Consider the following 19,082-nt stretch of genomic DNA (forward strand, 5'->3'; position numbering starts at 1 on the left):
GTTTGGTTTTACAGTAATGAAAATATTATAATACAGACTTCAAGCAAAATAGCTACCGATTTACATATTATTTCCATTCAAAGAATTAAGACTATTGATGCTTCTAGTGGATCAATCCTGATACTTAGATATCAACCTTCTCACTCTTTCTCAATGACCAAATTGTGTAAACTCTGCTTTTGCATTATCTCATATCTATGGATCTCTTCTCATCTCAATAGGTTATTATGCTAGCTCAGGTGTCCATCACCTCTTGTGTGTATCCCACTAACAGACATCCTCCTCCCGACCATGTTTTTCCAGTCCTAACTTTCCAGTGGCTTGCCATCTCCCCTGTGATGATTTAGAAACTTTTTAACATAACTTACAAACCTTTCCCACCTGTCACCCACTTATTTCTGTAGTTCTACAGAAGTGAGGAAGATACATCCAGGAACCATACAATAGTAATTGTGTCCCCCACATGTCTGGAGTTTCTGGCAGTGTCCAAATGTTATGTAATACAGTTCTCTGGAGGAAGGCCAACTCAATTGTCTATATTTTTTTTGGTTCCTTAAAATTATTTTTAATAATTTTTGTGGGTAAGGAGTAGGTGCATATATTGATGCAAAAATCCTCAACAAAATACTAGGAAATCAAATTCAAGAATACATTAGAAAGATTATTCATCATGACCAAGTGCAATGTATCTCTGTGATGCAATGATAGTTCAAAATATGAAAAACAATCCATGTGATACACCGTATCAAAAGAATGAAAGATAAAAAACATATAATGATCTCAATGGATGTGGAAAAAACATTTGATAAGATTCAACAGTCCTTCATAATAAAACCTCTGAACAAACTAGGAAAAGAAGAAACATACCTCAACAGAATAAAAGATATATATGACAGACCCACAGCTAGTATCACACTGAATGGAGAAAAGCTGAAAGCCTTTTTACCAAGATCTGGAACACAACAAGGATGCCCACTTTTACCAGTGTTTGCTAATATTTTTATGAGGATTTTTGCATCAATATTCAACAGAGGTATTGGACTGTAGTTTTCTGTGTTTTGATGTGCCATTGGTTTTGGTATCAGGATAATTCTTGCCTCATAGAATGAGTTTGGAAGTATTCCCTTCTCTATTTTTTTTTTTTTTTTTTACTTTTTCCCATTTTTCTATTGGAATTCTTTACCTTTTTTTTAATATACTTTAAGTTCTGCAATACTTGTGCAGAACGTGCAGGTTTGTTACATAGGTATAAATGAGCCACAGTAGTTTGCTGCACCCATCAACCTGTCATCTACATTAGGTATTTCTCCTAATACTATCCCTCCTCTAGCCCTTCACCCGCTGACACGCCCCAGTGTATGATGTTCCCCTCGCTGTGTTCATTTGTTCTCATGGTTCAACTCCCAATTATGAGTGAGAACATGCGGTGTTTGGTTTTCTGTTTCTGTGTTAGTTTGCTGCCTTCTTCTCTATTTTTCAGAACAGTTTCAGTAGGATTGATATTCTTCTTTAAATGTTGGTAGAATTCAGCAGTGAAGCTATCAGGTCCTGGGCTTTTCCTTACTGAGAGACTTTACTATAGCTTCGATCTCATTACTTGCTCTTGGTCGGTTCAGGTTTTGGATTTCTTCCTGGTTCAATCTTAGTAGGTTATATGTGTCTAGGAATTTGTCCATTTCTTTTAGATTTTCCAATTTATTGGTATATAGGCTGGGCATAGTGGCTCATGCCTGTAATCCTAGCACTTTGGAAGGCCAAGGCAGGTGGATATACGGACCTCAGGAGTTCGAGACCAGCCTCAGCAACACTGTGAAACCCCATCTTTACTAAAATACAAAAAGAAGAAAAAAATCAGCCAGACGTGGCGATGTGTGCCTGTAGTTCCAGCTACTCAGGAGGCTGACGCAGAAGAATTCCCATAACCCGAGAGGTGGAGGTTGCAGTGAGCCAAGATCATGTCACTTCACTCCAGCTTGGGTGACGGAGTGAGACTTTGTCTCTAAAGAAAAATAAAATTCCAATTTATTGGTACATGATTGCTCATGGTAGCCACTAATAATCCTTTGAATTTCTGCGGTATCAGTTATAATGTCTCCTTTTTTATTTCTAAATATATTTTTTGGGGTCTTGTCTCTTTTTCTTAGTCTGGCTCAAAGTTTGTCAATTTTGTTTAAAGTTTCAAAAGACCTTGCTTTTATTTCCTTAATCTGTCATACTTTTTTCCATTTCGATTTCATTTATTTCTGCTATGATGTTTATTATGCCTTTTGCTCTATAAATTTTGGGTTTGGTTTGGTCTTCCTTTTCTAATTCTTTAAGATGCACTGTTAGTTTATTTGAAGTTTTTCTTCTTTCTTGATGTAGGCATTTATAACTGTAAACTTTCCTCTTAGTACTATTTTGTTGTGTCTCATAGGTTTTCGTATGTTGTATTTCCATTATCATTTCTTTCAAGAAATTTTTCAATTTACTTCTTAATTCCTGCATTAACCCACTGGTCATTCAGGAGCATATTGTTTAAATTTTATGTATTTATATAGTATATAGTTTATAAAATTCCTCGTTATTAATTTCTTTTGTTTGTTGATTGATTGATTTTTTTGTGATAGAGTCCTGTTCTGTCACTCAGGCTTGAGTGCAGTGGTGTGGTCTCAGCTTACTGCAACCTCCGCCTCCCGGATTCAGGCGATGCTCATGCCTCAGTTTCCCAAGTAGCTGGGATTACAGGTGCGTGACACCATGCATGGCTGATTTTTTTGTATTTTTAGTAGAGACAGGGTCTCACCATGTTTCCAAGGCTGCTCTCTAACTCCTGACCTCAAGTGATCTGCCCAAATCAGCCTCCTAAAGTGCTGGGATTACGGGTGTCAGTGACTGTGCCCGACCCTGATTAACTTCTAGTTTCAATCCATTGTGATCAGAGAAGATTCTCAATATTATTTCAATATTTTGAATACTTTGACTTGTTTTGTGACCTAACATATGATCTATCATTGAGAATGATAAATGTTCTGAGGATATGAATGGGTATTTTGAAGCTCTTGGATAAAATGTTCTGTAGATATCTACTAGATTTGGTCTATAGTGCAGAATAAGTCTGATGTTTCTTTGATGATTTTATGTCTGAAAGATCTGTCCAGTGCTGAAAGTGGGGTCTTGAAATCTCCAGCTTTTATTGTATTTGCGTCTATCTCTCTCTTTAGCTCTCTTTTTATATTTCCTTTATATATCTGGGTGCTCGTTGGGGGTGCATATACGTTTAAAATTGTTATATTCTCTTTGTTGTATTCCTAGGAAACATTAGCTAATTATTTTTGCCTGTCTGTACTTTCCATGATTTTAAGTGTCCACATTGTTTGTTACTCATCTTGTCTTTTTTTTTTTTTTTTAAATACTTTAAGTTCTAGGGTACATGTGCATAACGTACAGGTTTGTTACATATGTATATTTGTGCCATGTTGGTGTGCTGCACCCATCAACTCGTCAGCACCCATCAACTCGTCATTTACATCAGGTATAACTCCCAATGCAATCCCTCCCCACTCCCCCCTCCCCATGATAGGCCCCAGTGTGTGATGTTCCCTTTCCCGAGTCCAAGTGATCTCATTGTTCAGTTCCCACCTATGAGTGAGAACATGCGGTGTTTGGTTTTCTGTTCTTGTGATAGTTTGCTGAGAATGATGATTTCCAGCTGCATCCATGTCCCTACAAAGGACACGAACTCATCCTTTTTGATGGCTGCATAGTATTCCATGGTGTATATGTGCCACATTTTCTTAATCCACTCTGTCACTGATGGACATTTGGGCTGATTCCAAGTCTTTGCTATTGTGAATAGTGCCACAATAAACATACGTGTGCATGTGACTTTATAGCAGCATGACTTATAATCCTTTGGGTATATACCCAGTAATGGGATGGCTGGGTCATATAGAACTTCTAGTTCTAGATCCTTGAGGAATCGCCATACTGTTTTCCATAATGGTTGAACTAGTTTACAATCCCACCAACAGTGTAAAAGTGTTCCTATTTCTCCACATCCTCTCCAGCTCCTGTTGTTTCCTGACCTTTTAATGATTGGCATTCTAACTGGTGTGAGATGGTATCTCATTGTGGTTTTGATTTGCATTTCTCTGATGGCCAGTGATGATGAGCATTTTTTCACATGTCTGTTGGCTGTAAGAATGTCTTCTTTTGAGAAATGTCTGTTCATATCCTTTGCCCACTTTTTGATGGGGTTGTGTGTTTTTTCTTGTAAATTTGTTTGAGTTCTTTGTAGGTTCTGGATATTAGCTCTTTGTGAGATGAGTAGATTGCAAAAATTATCTCCCATTCTGTAGGTTGCCTGTTCACTCTGATGGCAGTTTCTCTTGCTGTGCAGAAGCTCTTTAGTTTAATTAGATCCCATTTGTCAATTTTGGCTTTTGTTGCTGTTGCTTTTGGTGTTTTAGACATGAAGTCCTTGCCCATGCCTATGTCCTGAATGGTATTACCTAGGTTTTCTTCTAGGGTTTTTATGGTTTTAGGTTTAACATTTAAGTCTCTAATCCATCTTGAACTAATTTTCGTATAAGGAGTAAGGAAAGGATCCAGTTTCAGCTTTCTACTTATGGCTAGCCAATTTTCCCAGCACCATTTATTAAATAGGGAATCCTTTCCCCATTTCTTGTTTTTCTCAGGTTTGTCAAAGATCAGATGGCTGTAGATGTGTGGTATTATTTCTGAGGACTCTGTTCTGTTCCATTGGTCTACAGTATGCTCCTTTTAAAACAAAAGCAAGATTTTGTCATTCCTTTGTGCAACTCCTGCAGTAACTCCCAATCTCACTCAGAGAAAGAGATACAAATTCCTTATAACAGCCCTCTAAGTTCTCCATGACTTACACTCCAGTCACCTCCCTGACATCCCTCCAGTCACATCCCTGACCTCACTCTCTTTGGCCTCTCTGCTTCAGGCACTTTGCTGTCCTTTTTCTTCTGCCTGCATTCTGTTTTATCATTAGACATATAGAAAACTCTACTACCTTCTTTAAGTCTTCACCTAAAAGCCACCTGCTCAATGAGGCCTCCTTTGGCCATCCTATCAAAAATTACAGCTCCTTCCCTAGTCTCTCTGCAAAGCTCCTGTGCCCCATTGTCATTATCTGCCTCTTTTTGTTTTTTTGACAGGGTCTCACTCTGTCACTCAGGCTGGAGTGCAGTGGCTGGATCAAGACTCACTGCAGCCTTGACCATTCAGGCTCAAGCAATCCTCCAAACTGGGTCCCCTGAGTAGCTGGGACTACAGGCATGAATCTGTGCCTGGCTAATGGTTTTCTTTGAATTTTATAGATATTAGGGGGTCTTTGTTTTTCAGACTGGTCTCAAACTCCTTGTTATAGTTTTATAACCTTCTGTGCCAAACTCTGATACCTCAAAATAGCAGAGACAAATATAAAACTCAGACAAAAATGTATGTGAACAATTCTGAAGACATTTCCATTTTTATTTTACAATAATTTTAATGCTAGCTTGTTAAAGATTTACTTCAGTAACATGAACGTGAAAAATACTTTGGATTTATTTACCTAATCTATGAGTGCTCTTTTATGTATAAGCCAATTTGGTAGTTACAAGACATAATGTAATACATGTGGATACACATAAACACATCTAGACATACATACACACAATCGTCCAATAGGTTTTACCTTGGAACTCTAGTTATAGCAATACAAGCTCACCAGTCTGCAAACATGTTTACATGGCTGATCTTTCTTAGCCTTGATAGGTAAACCAGTGAAGGCTGTGAACCAGAATTTTTGGTAAAGCAGTTTCCGTGGCAGTTAATTTTTTTTTTTTTTTTTTGAGACGGAGTCTCGCTCTGTCGCCCAGGCTGGAGTGCAGTGGCCAGATCTCAGCTCACTGCAAGCTCCGCCTCCTGGGTTTACGCCATTCTCCTGCCTCAGCCTCCCGAGTAGCTGGGACTACAGGCACCCACCATCTCGCCCGGCTAGTTTTTTGTATTTTTTAGTGGAGACGGGGTTTCACCATGTTAGCCAGGATGGTCTCGATCTCCTGACCTCGTGATCCGCCCATCTCGGTCTCCCAAAGTGCTGGGATTACAGGCTTGAGCCACCGCGCCCGGCCCGGCAGTTTAATTTTTAAAGGCAAACCTCCCCAGACTCCAGAGAACACTGGGGTCAAACAGCACCACAGGAGAACATCATATACTAACCTAGACCAACAGCAGTACAAAAGCCTGGATACATGGAATTCCAACCCACTTACCATTCAACAGCAAATAGCAGATTCCAAACCGTACTGAGTCAAACAGTATTACAAAAAATTATCATTTTATCAAATTCTAATTTCCCATTACTATATCAGACACATGCAAACTGTCACTAAAACACAATCCAACTGCTGCAGGATCAAACCTGCCTTAAAAGTGTACAAACTGAAAGTGGTGGGGTGCTTCCTCTCTCCATTGATTGGGCTCAATCAACCTGCAAATGAAAATTCCTTCAGAATTTCTCAAATGGCGAGGAACTGATCCCACTGTCTGGTAACCACAAAAGACACTTGCTTCCCTGGACACACACACAATGACAAGCCTCTAAGAGTGTCTATACTGAAACAGTCACGGTACTTCCCTGTCTTCATCAATTGGGCTTGTTCAACCTGCAAGTGGAAATTCCTTTAAAAGTTTCCCAATTTGAGAGGAGTAAATCCTTCTTTCTGGGCCCACAAAGGATATTCACCTATCTGGATCCAGATATCAAATTTCAAAGACAATTCTTTCAAGGCAATCAGGAACATGTATGGGGTCAGTTGCGGCTGTCCCCAGAGAGAGGGAACTCATCTCTAGCCAAAATTGGATAAGCAGCTGCTTAGGAGGGCTTTGAGACTCCTGGTCCATGGTAGCCAAGCCAAATTGTTCTTGGTCAAGGAACTAAAATCTATTACTGAAACACGAGTGGGGTGGTCTAGGTCTGGCAGCTCACTGCACACAAAACCAATCAATATAACCAATTATTGCCAAGAAAGAAGGCTGAATTGGATGCTGTAGCAGAGGGGATGGGAGTTCTCTCTCAAATCCATCTCTCTGACCAATGAAAATTATGAGTTTACATAGCAGGAAAGAAATGTAACAATCTGCAGAAAAACAGGAACTCAGGAGACCTAAGGAAGCCATGATGATTTATGAGAAGCCTGGTGTCCCATTGTCTGGATGGGATCATCTGGGGGGTTTCAGTTCTTTGATACTATTTGAGGGACCTAGGGGTCCTTTACTAAGGATGAAATTCATACAAAACAAATGGAAGTTTCAAGCTTTAAGATCAGAAGGGTCATTTTCTATGTTTATACAAAAAAACACTATCCATGGGACTACAGGGTAGGTATCAATTCCAGTTCCAGTGCTAGCTCCAATCTGCATCAAGTCTGCCTAGGCTTCTGACAAACTCTGTCTCAGGACCTTGGCCAGAAGAATAGCTTCCTTTCCCATCAGCAGGCTTCTCTCCCATCTGTAAGGCTGCTGAGTTTGTCAGTTTCTTAGACCACTTCAGTTCCAGAGAAGACTCCTTTGCATCAGCCTTTTGGTCCAGCTCTGGAGTCTCTCTAGATCTCAGCCCATGCTTATGGGGTGTAGTGGGATAAGGCTGGAACTGGACCCCTGTGCCTTTCTCTCAGAAACACATGCTATCTGACACAGTGGTTACTCTGCAGGACTCCAGCAAGGGATTCCCCAAGCCCACTCCTTGTCCGTCTGTGGATCAAAAGTGAAAGGTTTGGCCTTACATGTCTCTGAGTCTGGGCTCTCTGGGCCTAGCTCAGTTCTGGTATCAGTCCCATCATACTCAGTATTAGTCATAAGTGACTTCCCAAAACATACATGGTAGATTGGATTCTGGTAGGAACATGGGCTGTCTGAATGGAAGCAATGAATTCTGGTTTCATGGGTGCTGAGTTTATGCTTAGCATTGGGCTTTTCAGGCTGAGAGACCTCTGATTATAGGTCTCTCCACATGACTAGGCTTGAATGTTCTTCCAACCTTTGGGACTCTGTAGGTCCTTCTTGGGGTATTGGTGGTCACCTAGGAGAGCTATTTGGGCATGGCCCCACTTTCAGAAAGAGTCCCAAATTTGAGATTCTAGTGTTATCACCCAATAGTACCGAAACTTAGGCAGAATAAAGAGAACACATGCACCATAAATTACACACTGCCAAGAGTCCACTCTGAATTTATGCTTTACAATTCCTGTACTGATCTTGTGAGTAGAAAAATAGTATTGCATGACATTTTTGTTGTTATAAACACACATTTATAAAATATAAACATTTTAAAGTTATTATATTATCAATGTTTCGGTCTATGTTTATTTGTTGGTATACTTCATACTACAAAGCGTGGCAATAAGCTGGCCATTTCTGAACCCCTGTGGAGCCCTGAAATTTGCTCATGGCAGGGAATGGGAACTGCAAGGCTGAGTGTCTATGTGAGCCTGGTGGAGCCCCACCCTCTGTGCACTCTCACAATGTGTCAAGGGTCTCTGCGATGCTTCTTTCATATCAATGTCTTTCATTAATCTTTAGCAATGTAAAACAAGGATGCAGCAGCCATCTTAGGAAGATATCTGATAGCTGTTGGCACCTATCTATAAAATCTGACGACTTCCTAGGAATTCTGAGGAGACTTGCCTTTGCAAGATCTTTTGGAGGATTTTGGAGAGACCTAAGGCTCAAAGAAATCATTCTATCCCAATCTAAGTTACAATAAATTCTTTCAAAGTTACCTTGAAGCAGTGACTAGATCCTTGTACATCTCTTCTGTGTGGTAGTACATTCCTGATTTCTGTTCACCAGTGAACTCACCAAGAGACTCTCATACTCTCAAATCTTGGGGAAATTGTTTTTACACCAGAAATCTTTCTAGGGAAACACTTTTCTTTACTGGTTTCTGAGATGACAGGAAGACACTGGAACCTGGGGTTCCCCTGAAACACTTGCTCTATCTTAGAATTCCTAATGAAGTTCCTTCTGATGGTTCAAAGAAGCACCCTAATGCTAAATTCAGGAGCTTTGGTGATTGAGCAGATTCTTCACATCTGGACACTCAGGGAGGGGTTGTTCATCCAGTCAGAGGACCTTGAACTGACGGTGGCTTTAGATGTGGTTGCACCTCTATGTAGCAAAAGAAAGCTGTTTTAACTGACTGGTGGCTGGTGGGAAGGCATAGAAGAATCAAGTACACACAAGTTCTTTGGGGTCAAAAAGCCTGATAGCACCAATTTAAATGGATCCCAGAAACAGATAAGGGTCTCTGGAGTTTGATATAAAAGACAATCTGCCTCTGTAGAAAAACCTGATCACGAAGTGGCATCCTGAAGCTTTTACAGAGGAAGAAAGTGGATGTTTAGGGACTTCCTGGAGAGAACAAGTCATGCCAAACTGTTCTGGGTTGGTGATGAGGTTTCCATGCCTCCAGAGGTGGTATATGGTTTTAGCTAGATCAGGGAATTGGGAAAGTGTGGGATCCACAGGACATGTTTTCTTGGTTTGGGGTATCCTAGAACATTTTAAAGCTCTCTGATGCCTTCTAGTTATCTTAAACTTTAAAGAAGAGAAAGACAGAAATTTTGGATGTACTAGGAAATGAAAGGGGACTCTCTCTGTTGCTCCTAAATATTTTCTTCCTGATTCTTTCATCTCCTGTTCCCCATTTTTCTACCCCAAATTCAGCTTACATTATTTGCTTAGTTCCTGCTAGTGCATTCTCTAAATCTATGTCCTAACACTGTGGTTAAGAAAGACACCCGAAGCCTTCTTCCTTCATCCTTTGTGATCAAAAAGTTGATCTGAGCACCTGCCTAACTTGTTGAAAGAGAGGAAAATCAGATAGGAGGTTCATTAGTGATTGTCTAGTCTCAGGAAACTAAGTCCTGGAAAGTGGACACACGATTGCATGTGCAAAACTGAGATCACAACCCAAACGTTCTGAATCCCAAGTCATTGTTCTTTGTTTTGTAAAATTCTGGTTTTCACTTTGTGATGAATTTTGCAGATTGTGCCTCCACATATCTCATCATGAGTCTCTTCCTCTTGAGACTTTAGTTGAATTAGTTTATAAAAAGTATTTGATCTGGAAACTTGTCTCTCCCTCTAGCCTGGTACTGGCTTGAATATCTTGAACAACAAGTAATATTATCTTAAGGGAAAATTTGATTAATCCATCTTCAAATATGTATTTTTATTTTTTCTAGGCCAACATATTATTTCTCTTATTATACTTATCATCAGAAAGTCTGGAAGTTCAGTAACGATCAGAAATCTGAAATACAAGTCATACTTCATGGAGAAAGACGCCAATAATATTTTTCCTCTATTGTTTTTATCTGTTTTTTTGTAGAACCGCTTTATTGAGGTATGATTGACATACAAAAAGCTGTATGTGTTTAGTATGTAAATCCTGATGAACATAGAGATGAATACATACAATATACAGATGAATACATACCCATCACTACAACCTATAACGTAAACATATTCATCACCACCAAATTTTTGTCTGCTCTATTATTATTGTGGGTATATATGTGTGTTTGATAAGATCATTTAATATCAGATCTGCCATCTTTCTTTCCAAATTAGTAGGAAAACCGTCTCTGATGCAGCTGAGGCACTTTGAAAATCATTACATAGAAATCTGATTGGATGCCGTAAAACTGGACATCAGCAAAATGTCAGAATGGGATTTTCTATCACTTATCCTCACACAGAAACATCAATTTAAACAACTATCTATGCACAAAAATACCTTCATGAGAATTTAGGAAACCAGGTAAAGGATTACAGAATCTGTGTGTAACAGAGAAATAACAAAAGATGAATTGAAGAGCATAGGAAGAACAATTTTACATTACCTGTGTCACCCCTCCCACAACACCAGGCAGCAGAGCACAGAGAGAGGCACTCTGTGTGTGGAAGAAGAAAAGGGAAGTGAGCACTGAACTTTGCCTTGGACCCCAACACAGAGCCTGATTCAGTGAAATCCAGTAATAGGTATGTTCCTGTGGCCCCAATCTCCAGGCTGGTACCTGCAGACTGAGCCAGACCAGATCCCACAGCTCAGGCTCCAGGCTTGCCTGGTGGACTTGGTTTCTGGGTATATCCTAATGCCAGGTCTACCCCAGTGCCTTAGGTGTCACACTGTCTCTGGGATTAGTCCAGGCCAAGTGACTCCAGGCTCCAGACTACTCCCAGGACCAAGCCGGCCTTCACAACTCCAGGTTTCAGCCCAGTCCAGGACCAGGCTGGCCCCAGTAACTCTAGTCACCAGGCCAACTTCCATATATTCAACATCCAGGCTGGCCCCTGTGGATACAGGCTCTAGGACTGCCTAGTGCCAGGTTAGCCCCTGTGTCCACAGACCCCAAGTCCACCCTAGGACTATACTGGCTCACAGCAATCCAGGATTCAGGCCCAACCCAGTTCCAGGATGGCAGCTATAGCCCTAGTCCTTAGCCAGGTATCTGGCAAGAATCTACAGACTCAGGCCCCAGGCCTGCCTAGGGCTATGCTTGTTTTTGCCACCCCACTCTCCAGGCCAGTTCCTATGGTCTCATGCTCCAGTAAACCCAGAGTCCAGATCCATCACAGCTGACTCCAGTATTGGGATGGTTCCTACAGACCCAGTATCTAGGACTGCCTCTGTGGACCTAGGTTTCAGTCTAGTTCCTACATCCCTAGTGCCCAGGCCAGGCTTTGTGGCCCTAGTGCCCATGCCGGCTTCTGAAGACCTTAGTTCTAGGCCAGATCTCACACACCCAGCCTCCAGGCCATTCCACAGGTTTTGGCCAGCCCCTGTGGCTACAGGCACCAGTCTAGCACCTATGGTCTCAGGCTCTAAACTGGACCCATCCCACCCCAGCCCTAAGCCAGCTTCAGGTTGCAGGCTGATTTTTGTGACCCAGGATCCAATAAACTCAGGGCTCAGCTGTGCTCTAGCAGACCCAGGGTACAGGCCGAATTCACCTGACCATGATGCCAGGCTGGCCATCATGGACCAAGACTCTATGACCATCTCTGAAGACTCAGGCTCCGGGTCAGCCCCCATCTACCAACATCCCAGGCCCATTTTCCCAGATTCAGGCTACAATCCGGCACCAGTACCAGGACAGTCCCCATGGACTCAGTTTTCAGGCTCTTCCCAGCAGACTCAGACACTAGGCTCATTCTAAAACCTGGCCAGCCCCTGCAGACACAGGCTCAAGGCCCACCTGAGAGCCATGTTAGCCCCTGTGGAGCCAGGATTCAGTCCAGCACCTATTGGTACAGGCTCTTTGCAGCCCTTATAGACATAAACTTCGTGTTCATCCCCACATATCCAATGAAAAGATCCACTCCAGTGGATCCAGGCTTCAGGCCCAACTGTACAGACCCAGGAACCAGGCCACCTGCTGACACAGGCACAAAGCCAGCCTGCCTGAGGACTTCCACAACAAGTTTACCTACAGACCACAATAGACACCCTACCAAAAGTTGCTGGATGACTGGGAAAGGGTTTTTGCAGAAAAAGCCAGTATGCAAGGACTAGAATAAGTTTCTTGTTTTTCAAATGTGCAGACATGAAGGCACTGCCTAAAAATCAAGATCAAGAACAATCAGGGAAAAATGATACCACCAAAGGGAAAAAAAATCTTAACCAATAGCTCACCCTAAAGAAATAAGGTTTATAAACTGTCTGTCAATGAATTTAAAATAATTGTCTTTAAAATGTCGGTGAGCTACAAGAGAACACAGATAGATGACTAAAAAGAATCAGAAAAATAATACATGAACATAACTTAGAAGGAAATTATTGTGAAGCCTGAAGTATTGTATGTAGTCTACATAAATAGAAGAGTAAGCCTAGAGGGAGTAAAATCAGGAGGCACAGCTGGGCTTAGATCATTTAGTAGGTAGGTGCAATTGAATGAGCTGAGGTTTTAGGAATAGTGAATTCCTTTTTATCTTGGTGCTCTCCCATCAGTTCATGTTTTCAAATATTTATTGCCCAAATGTATCTCCACAGCACTGAACTCTCATCTAAGCTCCAGATATTAATATTGTGTTGTGTCTTTGACATCCACTCTTGGATATGTCAGAGGCATTTCACTCTTAATGCCTTTAAAACCAGAGTCATAAAATTTAATCATGCCCCTCTTCCTGTGTTCCTGAATCTGACAATGGTGTCGTTACCCATTTGACTACCCAAGCTAGTATCCTGTGGATACTCCTCAGCTTCTTTATCTCTTATATATTGTGTTTTTAAAAAACTATGAAATATATTCTACATGCAAAAGCAGTTTATGACACCCTATATTTCATATAATAAACATCTGTGTATCTCCTTCCTAACTTAAGAAATCGCACACTACAAATTATTAGAGGCATACAGAGTGTTTCTCCTTCATCTTATCTCCCTTTCTCATTCTCATGGACAACCGCTAAGTCTGAATTTGTTTTAAAATTATTAGTGTCTTATACTTATTTAGTGACATATACATATGTAGTAAAAGTATAAAGAGTACACTGTTTCATTTTGCTTGTTTTGATTTTACATAAACACATCCAGCTGAATGTGTTCTGTGATTTGTACTACTTTTTTGAGGTTCATTCTAGTAGATGAAATTCTCCATCCACTTTTACAGTTAGAGAGAATTCACTGAAGAAATCAAATGCTTATGCACATTTCAGGGTTTTTCTACTAAAAACTGGACAGTTTTGCTATGAATATATTATAATAGATACTGGCATATTATTTTAAAAAATTGTTGTACCACCTTGCACTTCCACCAGTGAGAAATGAGAGTTCTCATTATACTACGTCTTCATCAAAGCTGGGTATTATCCATATCTTAATATTTGTCAATTGTGTGGGTGACAAAGGGCATCTTATAGAGGGTTTCAATAGTAGTTTCCTAATTACTCATGGGATTGAACACTTTTTCATGCTTCAGGCTCTAAAATCATTGCTTATGCCTTTTGCTCATTTTTCTTTTTCTTTCTTTTTTTTTTTTTTTTGTGATGGAGTCTCCTATGTCACCCACAATACAGTGGCATGATGTCGGCTCACTGCAACCTTGATCTCCCAGGTTCAAGCAATTCTCCTACCTCAGCCTCCTGAGTAACTAAGACTACAGGCACACACCACCACACCTGGCTAATTTTTGTATTTTTTTTTAGTAGAGACAGGGTTTCACCATATTGGACAGGCTGGTCTGGAACTTCTGACCTCCTGATTCGCCAGCCTCTGCCACCCAAAGTGTTTTGTTCATTTTTCTACTGAACTGTTATTCTTTTTAGTATTGATTCTACAAGTATTTTAATATTGTAGACATAAATTCCTTATTCATCACATGTATTAAACATGTATTCTAAGTTTCTTCTTGATTTTTTCATTCTCTGTTGTCATACAGAACAGGAGACATTAATTTTCATGTTGTCAAGTTTATTAACCTTTTTCTGTCATTAGAACATCTTTCATAGGATATATTGTTTTTTTTTTTCTAAAAATTGTAAAGGTTTGCTCTTACCATTCAAGTTCATAATCTGGAATAATTTTTTGTATATAGCTTGAAGTAGGTAGGTATCACTTTTTATATTTTGCATATGGATAATGAACTGTTCCAGCGATGCTGACTGAATTGTTCATTTTTTCTCCACTGATCTGTACTGCCAGTTTTGCCACATAAGATTGTTATGGGTTGAACTGTGTCCCCTCATAATTCATGTTACAGTCCTAAACCCTAGTACCTCAAAATGTGACCTTATTTGGACATACAGTTCTTGTTGATATACTTAGTTAAAGTTAGTAGTAGTATAGGCCCCTAATCCAATATTCCTGATATCCTTAGATAAACTTAGGAGTTTATAGATTTCTGTTTTCTGTAACTAGTAACTTCAAGTATTCTGTTTTTATCGAAGCAGCACAGGAAAGGTCATGAGATGCCTGAGCAGGCCTGGACTGCAGCTATCTAGGCGCCATAGTGAAGGTTATGAGATAAGCCCTTGTAAAGCACTAGAGTAAGCCTAGATAACAGCCATCTGGGCCCCATAACAAGAGTCACATGTAATCCTGAATTATGCACCTGTCACAATTTGATTGACTGCCTTTCTTCTGCCTCTGTATCCTTGCTTTCATGCCACTACACTTCACACTGCTGTAAGCTTGTTTCAAGGTAGCCCATCTTAGAACTGTGTATAAAAGTCAGGTGCTGTCTTTGTTCTGGGACCAGTGTTTGGCTGTTAATCTTGTGGGTCTGAATGCACTCAATAAAATCCTCCTGTTTTACCCTGTTGAAAGGGAACAGGAAAACAACTACCCAAAATGAGTAGATGTAACAATTTCTGAGGTTCATACAGGACTAGGAATAGTTTCAGTTCTCAAAATCAGACTAGAAAACTTCATAATTCATGAAGTGTCAGGGAGAGTACTCAGAAATTATAGCTTCCATAGTGGGACAAAATTAGCCCTAATTCTAGTCTCACCTAACAAATAAATGCAAGCTTTGAAAGTATAAAATTGTTTCCATGTAAAATAACATCGGACTAGAAGAAAGCTCAAGAATAAGCAGATACCTTGAAGGATTCCAGGCCAGTGTCTCAAGGAAGGGCAGCAAGGCAAAGCTAGTTGGACTTCAAGATTTAAGGAGACAAAGCTGAAAGACCAAGGTACAAGAGATCACAGGCAACAGACCTGGCGGGAGACCTGCAGAGAGAGAGAACTCAGGATATATGGGGAAGGTTCCCCTAAAGTATTCAACTGTGTACTGATCAGAGCAGTGGCTGAGAAAACTTCCCAAGGCCAGGAAACAACCACCCTAAAACTATTATACTGTAACTTTCCTCCAACCCTCTCCCTGTATCCCTTTTAAGGATCCCTGTTTCCTCATTTCTAAATTAAGGAGCTTGGCTCAGATCAAACTTTCATTGTTCCTGTGAATTGGTTCCTCTGAGCTTTTTAAAAAGGACTCCAGATCCCACCCTCACAGACTCTGATTCAGTATGTCGGGGTGTGGCTGTGGAATCTGCACTTTTATCTGCCTCGCCCTATAACCCCCACCTCAAATGCGCACCACGTTGTTTAAACAACTGTCTATGTCACCCCAGCATGACCTAAATTCTTTCCTAATGCCCCAGAACCTACGAAGGTAACCTGTATTTGCAGCTCTGCTTGCTTACAGAAAAAAAACTGGATGTCAGCAACCACCGCGCTACAAGATGGGAAACGAGCTCAGCAGTGCTACCCTAACCTGAATCCTTGCTAATTACCATACCTAAATCTCTGCCCCCCGGGGAAAAATGCACCTTGCTAGGCACATGTAATGCTGAGGGGCAACAGAAAGTATGAGACTGCCACAGTCAACTCTTCCTGGAAAGCCCCACCTCTTTCCAAGAACCCTTGCCCTCAGTCTCCACCTACAAGCCCTAAAAGACCTTAAAAAAGCACCACCTCACTACACTCCACACATCTTGAGCAGGAACTTCCCTTCTCCATTCCTTGATCAGTGAATAAAGTTTCTGTTCTGCTTAATTGAACCTGGTCTCATGCTAAGTATGTGAAGGCACCGGGCAGGGAAAGGACCCACCAGTGTCCAGCGACTCTCTTGAGATTCAGGAACACCCAGACAATCTCCAAGTATCTTTTCAGGAGTAAAACTCTTGGCCTTTGACGCTGAGGGGCGGGAAGGGAATTACCACAACGGGCGCGGGACCCAGCTCTCCATCCAAAACCTCCTTGACTTTGGGCTGAGGTCCTTCTGCATACTGGCTTTGCCAGCCATCCCCCTGAGAACTCCAGGGCCAACCCAGGACCAGAAAAAGCACTCACAGAACCAGAGTCTGCCCACACAGTGCACGTGCCGGTGCCTGCAGCTCTTGTCGCTCTCAGCTGAACTTTTCTCGCCTGGAAGATCAAGTCCCTGAGCGGGAGGATCCTGGGAATTGACCTTCTCGCTGGCCAATAGACAAAGAGTCTCTGGAGGCTGTTTTCTCTCATTTGATGAAAATGACTCATCTCTCATCCACTTTGGAAGCCAATTAACATCTCTGGAGACAGTGATTGCAGGGATGCTAAGGGGTAAGAGCGCACACCTGCGCCTTGCTCAGGTGGGTCGGAAGGCCGTGTGGAGTCTGCGCACCACCCGCCCACCCTCCCTATTTGTCCGGATGGTCCATCCGGGTCCTAGCGATTCCCGGCGACCCCCCCCCCCCCGCTCCCCCCCGCCCACACGCACCACTTAGTCCATGGCCAGCTCCCGCGTCCCAGGATAAACTAAGCAATCACTGCCCTGCTGCTTTCGGGTCGTCAGCGTCCCCTGTCTCCGAGTGGAGGCCAAGGAGGAACTACTGCACCGCTGTGGGGGTGGGAGGCGCCTGGCGGTTTCGCGCTTTGCCCGCCTTTTGATTGCGCAGGAGTAGCGCGCTGGCGGGAGCCGCAGGGCAAATAGCCCGCCCGGGTGCTTTGGTGTGTGGCACTTGCTGCCATTCTGCCGCTGTAGGGTGAGCGGCGGTGGCGGGACGAGCATCCAGGCGGCATCCGGCGGCAGCAGCAGCAGCAGACACAGCTCCACCCTGAGGACGCAGAAGCCCAGCCTCCAGCCCGACTGCCAGTCCCAGAGCCGGCTGCACCCCCGTCAGCGGGAGCTCTAGAGGGAGTCGGCCTGCTCCACAAATGATCCAACTTCGCGGAGGGCCTCGCGAACACAGACAACGCCAACCTGGACAAGAAAGAGGCCAGCTCTGCTTAGGCGGCTTCCCACGACGCGCTTTGCTGAGTGCGGAAGTTTACCCTTCAGATGAAGATGCCAGAGTTGGGCATCCCCAAAGTGAGGATCAAAGAAATGCTTTGCATGGGGCTTGAGAAAACATCTTACTGTTGAAGAACAGAACATCTTACTAAGAACCTGAATAGGAGATGCCTTCAGTAGTGGGTGTTTGAAAAGTTGGTCAGAGAGGGGGAGAAGATGGTTGATTAAGGGGGGGATGGTGACAATTATTTTATAACTTATAGAACGACAGATATTTATGTAAAAGTTGATAGTTTGGGTGGAATAATCATGAGCATGTTTCTGAACTTAATGTAAAATATCCAGAGACCCCTAAAATCACTGCTTAAATTACACGGGCCTTGTGGTGTTTGGAAAGAGAACACTTTGGAAGTATAATGGTAAAAATAATTTTATACAGAAAAAGAGAAGAGAAAACTTAACCACAGGTTTCTCAAATCGCTGTTATTCTTGAATCATCTGAAAGCAGTACACGTGACTGGCACCAATATATATCAGAGAATAAATCATTGCACAAGGAGACTTGATTTTCTTTTCATTGCAGAATCTGGAGGAAAAAAGCTATGAAAAGCAAGAGGTGGTACAGAATGATGTTGTCGAAATTACCTGACGTCACTGGAGATAATTTGCCCTGGAAAAAGGCGCTCCTTAGGGAGAAGCATCTGCACATTCCATTAGCATAAAGCACCTGGTTGGCCATATGAAGAAGTCCAGATTTTGGTTTAAATGTGAAATTTATTTTAAATGGAGGATTTGAAGCAAGGGATAAGTTATACACTGACATATTTTTAAAAATCACTCTGGCACCTGTGCGGGGGACAAACTCTGGGAGGACAAGAGTAGATGTGGAAGGGAGAAGGCGGCTAAGAGTCTGTCCCAGGATTGCAAAGATTTCAGAGCCCCGCCTCAGGTGGTAATGGTGGAGGTGTTAGAAATGGCTGGATTCCACATATATTTTGAAAGGCCAGCACATGGAATTTGCTTATGGATATTCTATAAATAAGAGAAAAAGAGGGCTCAGTGATGATTCCTAGGCTTTTGACTTGAGCAACTAGAAAGATAAAATCTCCATTAACTGATATGGGGAAGACTGAGGAAGGAGACGCTGTGTATGCCAGGACTGGGGTGTGTGTGTGCGCGTGTATCAGTAATACTACTTTTGACATGTTGACTTGGAGATGCTAATCCACGCCAACTAAAAAATAAGGAGGGAAGTGGGCATTCAACACATGAGGGTGAATGGCCGGGGAGCCTTAAGAAGGGGCCAGA

At 42.0% G+C, this 19,082-nt stretch overlaps 1 protein-coding gene across 6 annotated transcripts in view; it reads right to left on the reverse strand.

Annotated features, from left to right (window-relative positions):
* Positions 1-17,539, reverse strand: part of LOC105496096 (glycine N-acyltransferase-like protein 1) — a 59,146-nt gene extending 41,607 nt beyond the window's left edge. The window contains exons 1-2 of one of the 6 annotated variants that reach the window (XM_011766173.3): positions 16,856-16,973; positions 15,604-15,733 (exon numbers count right to left, since the gene is read on the reverse strand). Coding sequence is in view for 1 of the 6 variants with exons in the window: in XM_071074564.1 (XP_070930665.1) it covers positions 16,856-17,041 (186 nt within the window). In the remaining 5 variants the exon portion in view is untranslated. The other 5 variants (XM_011766175.3, XM_071074564.1, XM_071074563.1 and 2 more) reach the window with 5 other exon arrangements.
* Between the last annotated feature and the right edge of the window lie 1,543 nt (positions 17,540-19,082).

The sequence above is a fragment of the Macaca nemestrina genome, chromosome 12 (genome assembly GCF_043159975.1).
Source record: "Macaca nemestrina isolate mMacNem1 chromosome 12, mMacNem.hap1, whole genome shotgun sequence".
Classification (NCBI taxonomy): domain Eukaryota; kingdom Metazoa; phylum Chordata; class Mammalia; order Primates; family Cercopithecidae; genus Macaca; species Macaca nemestrina.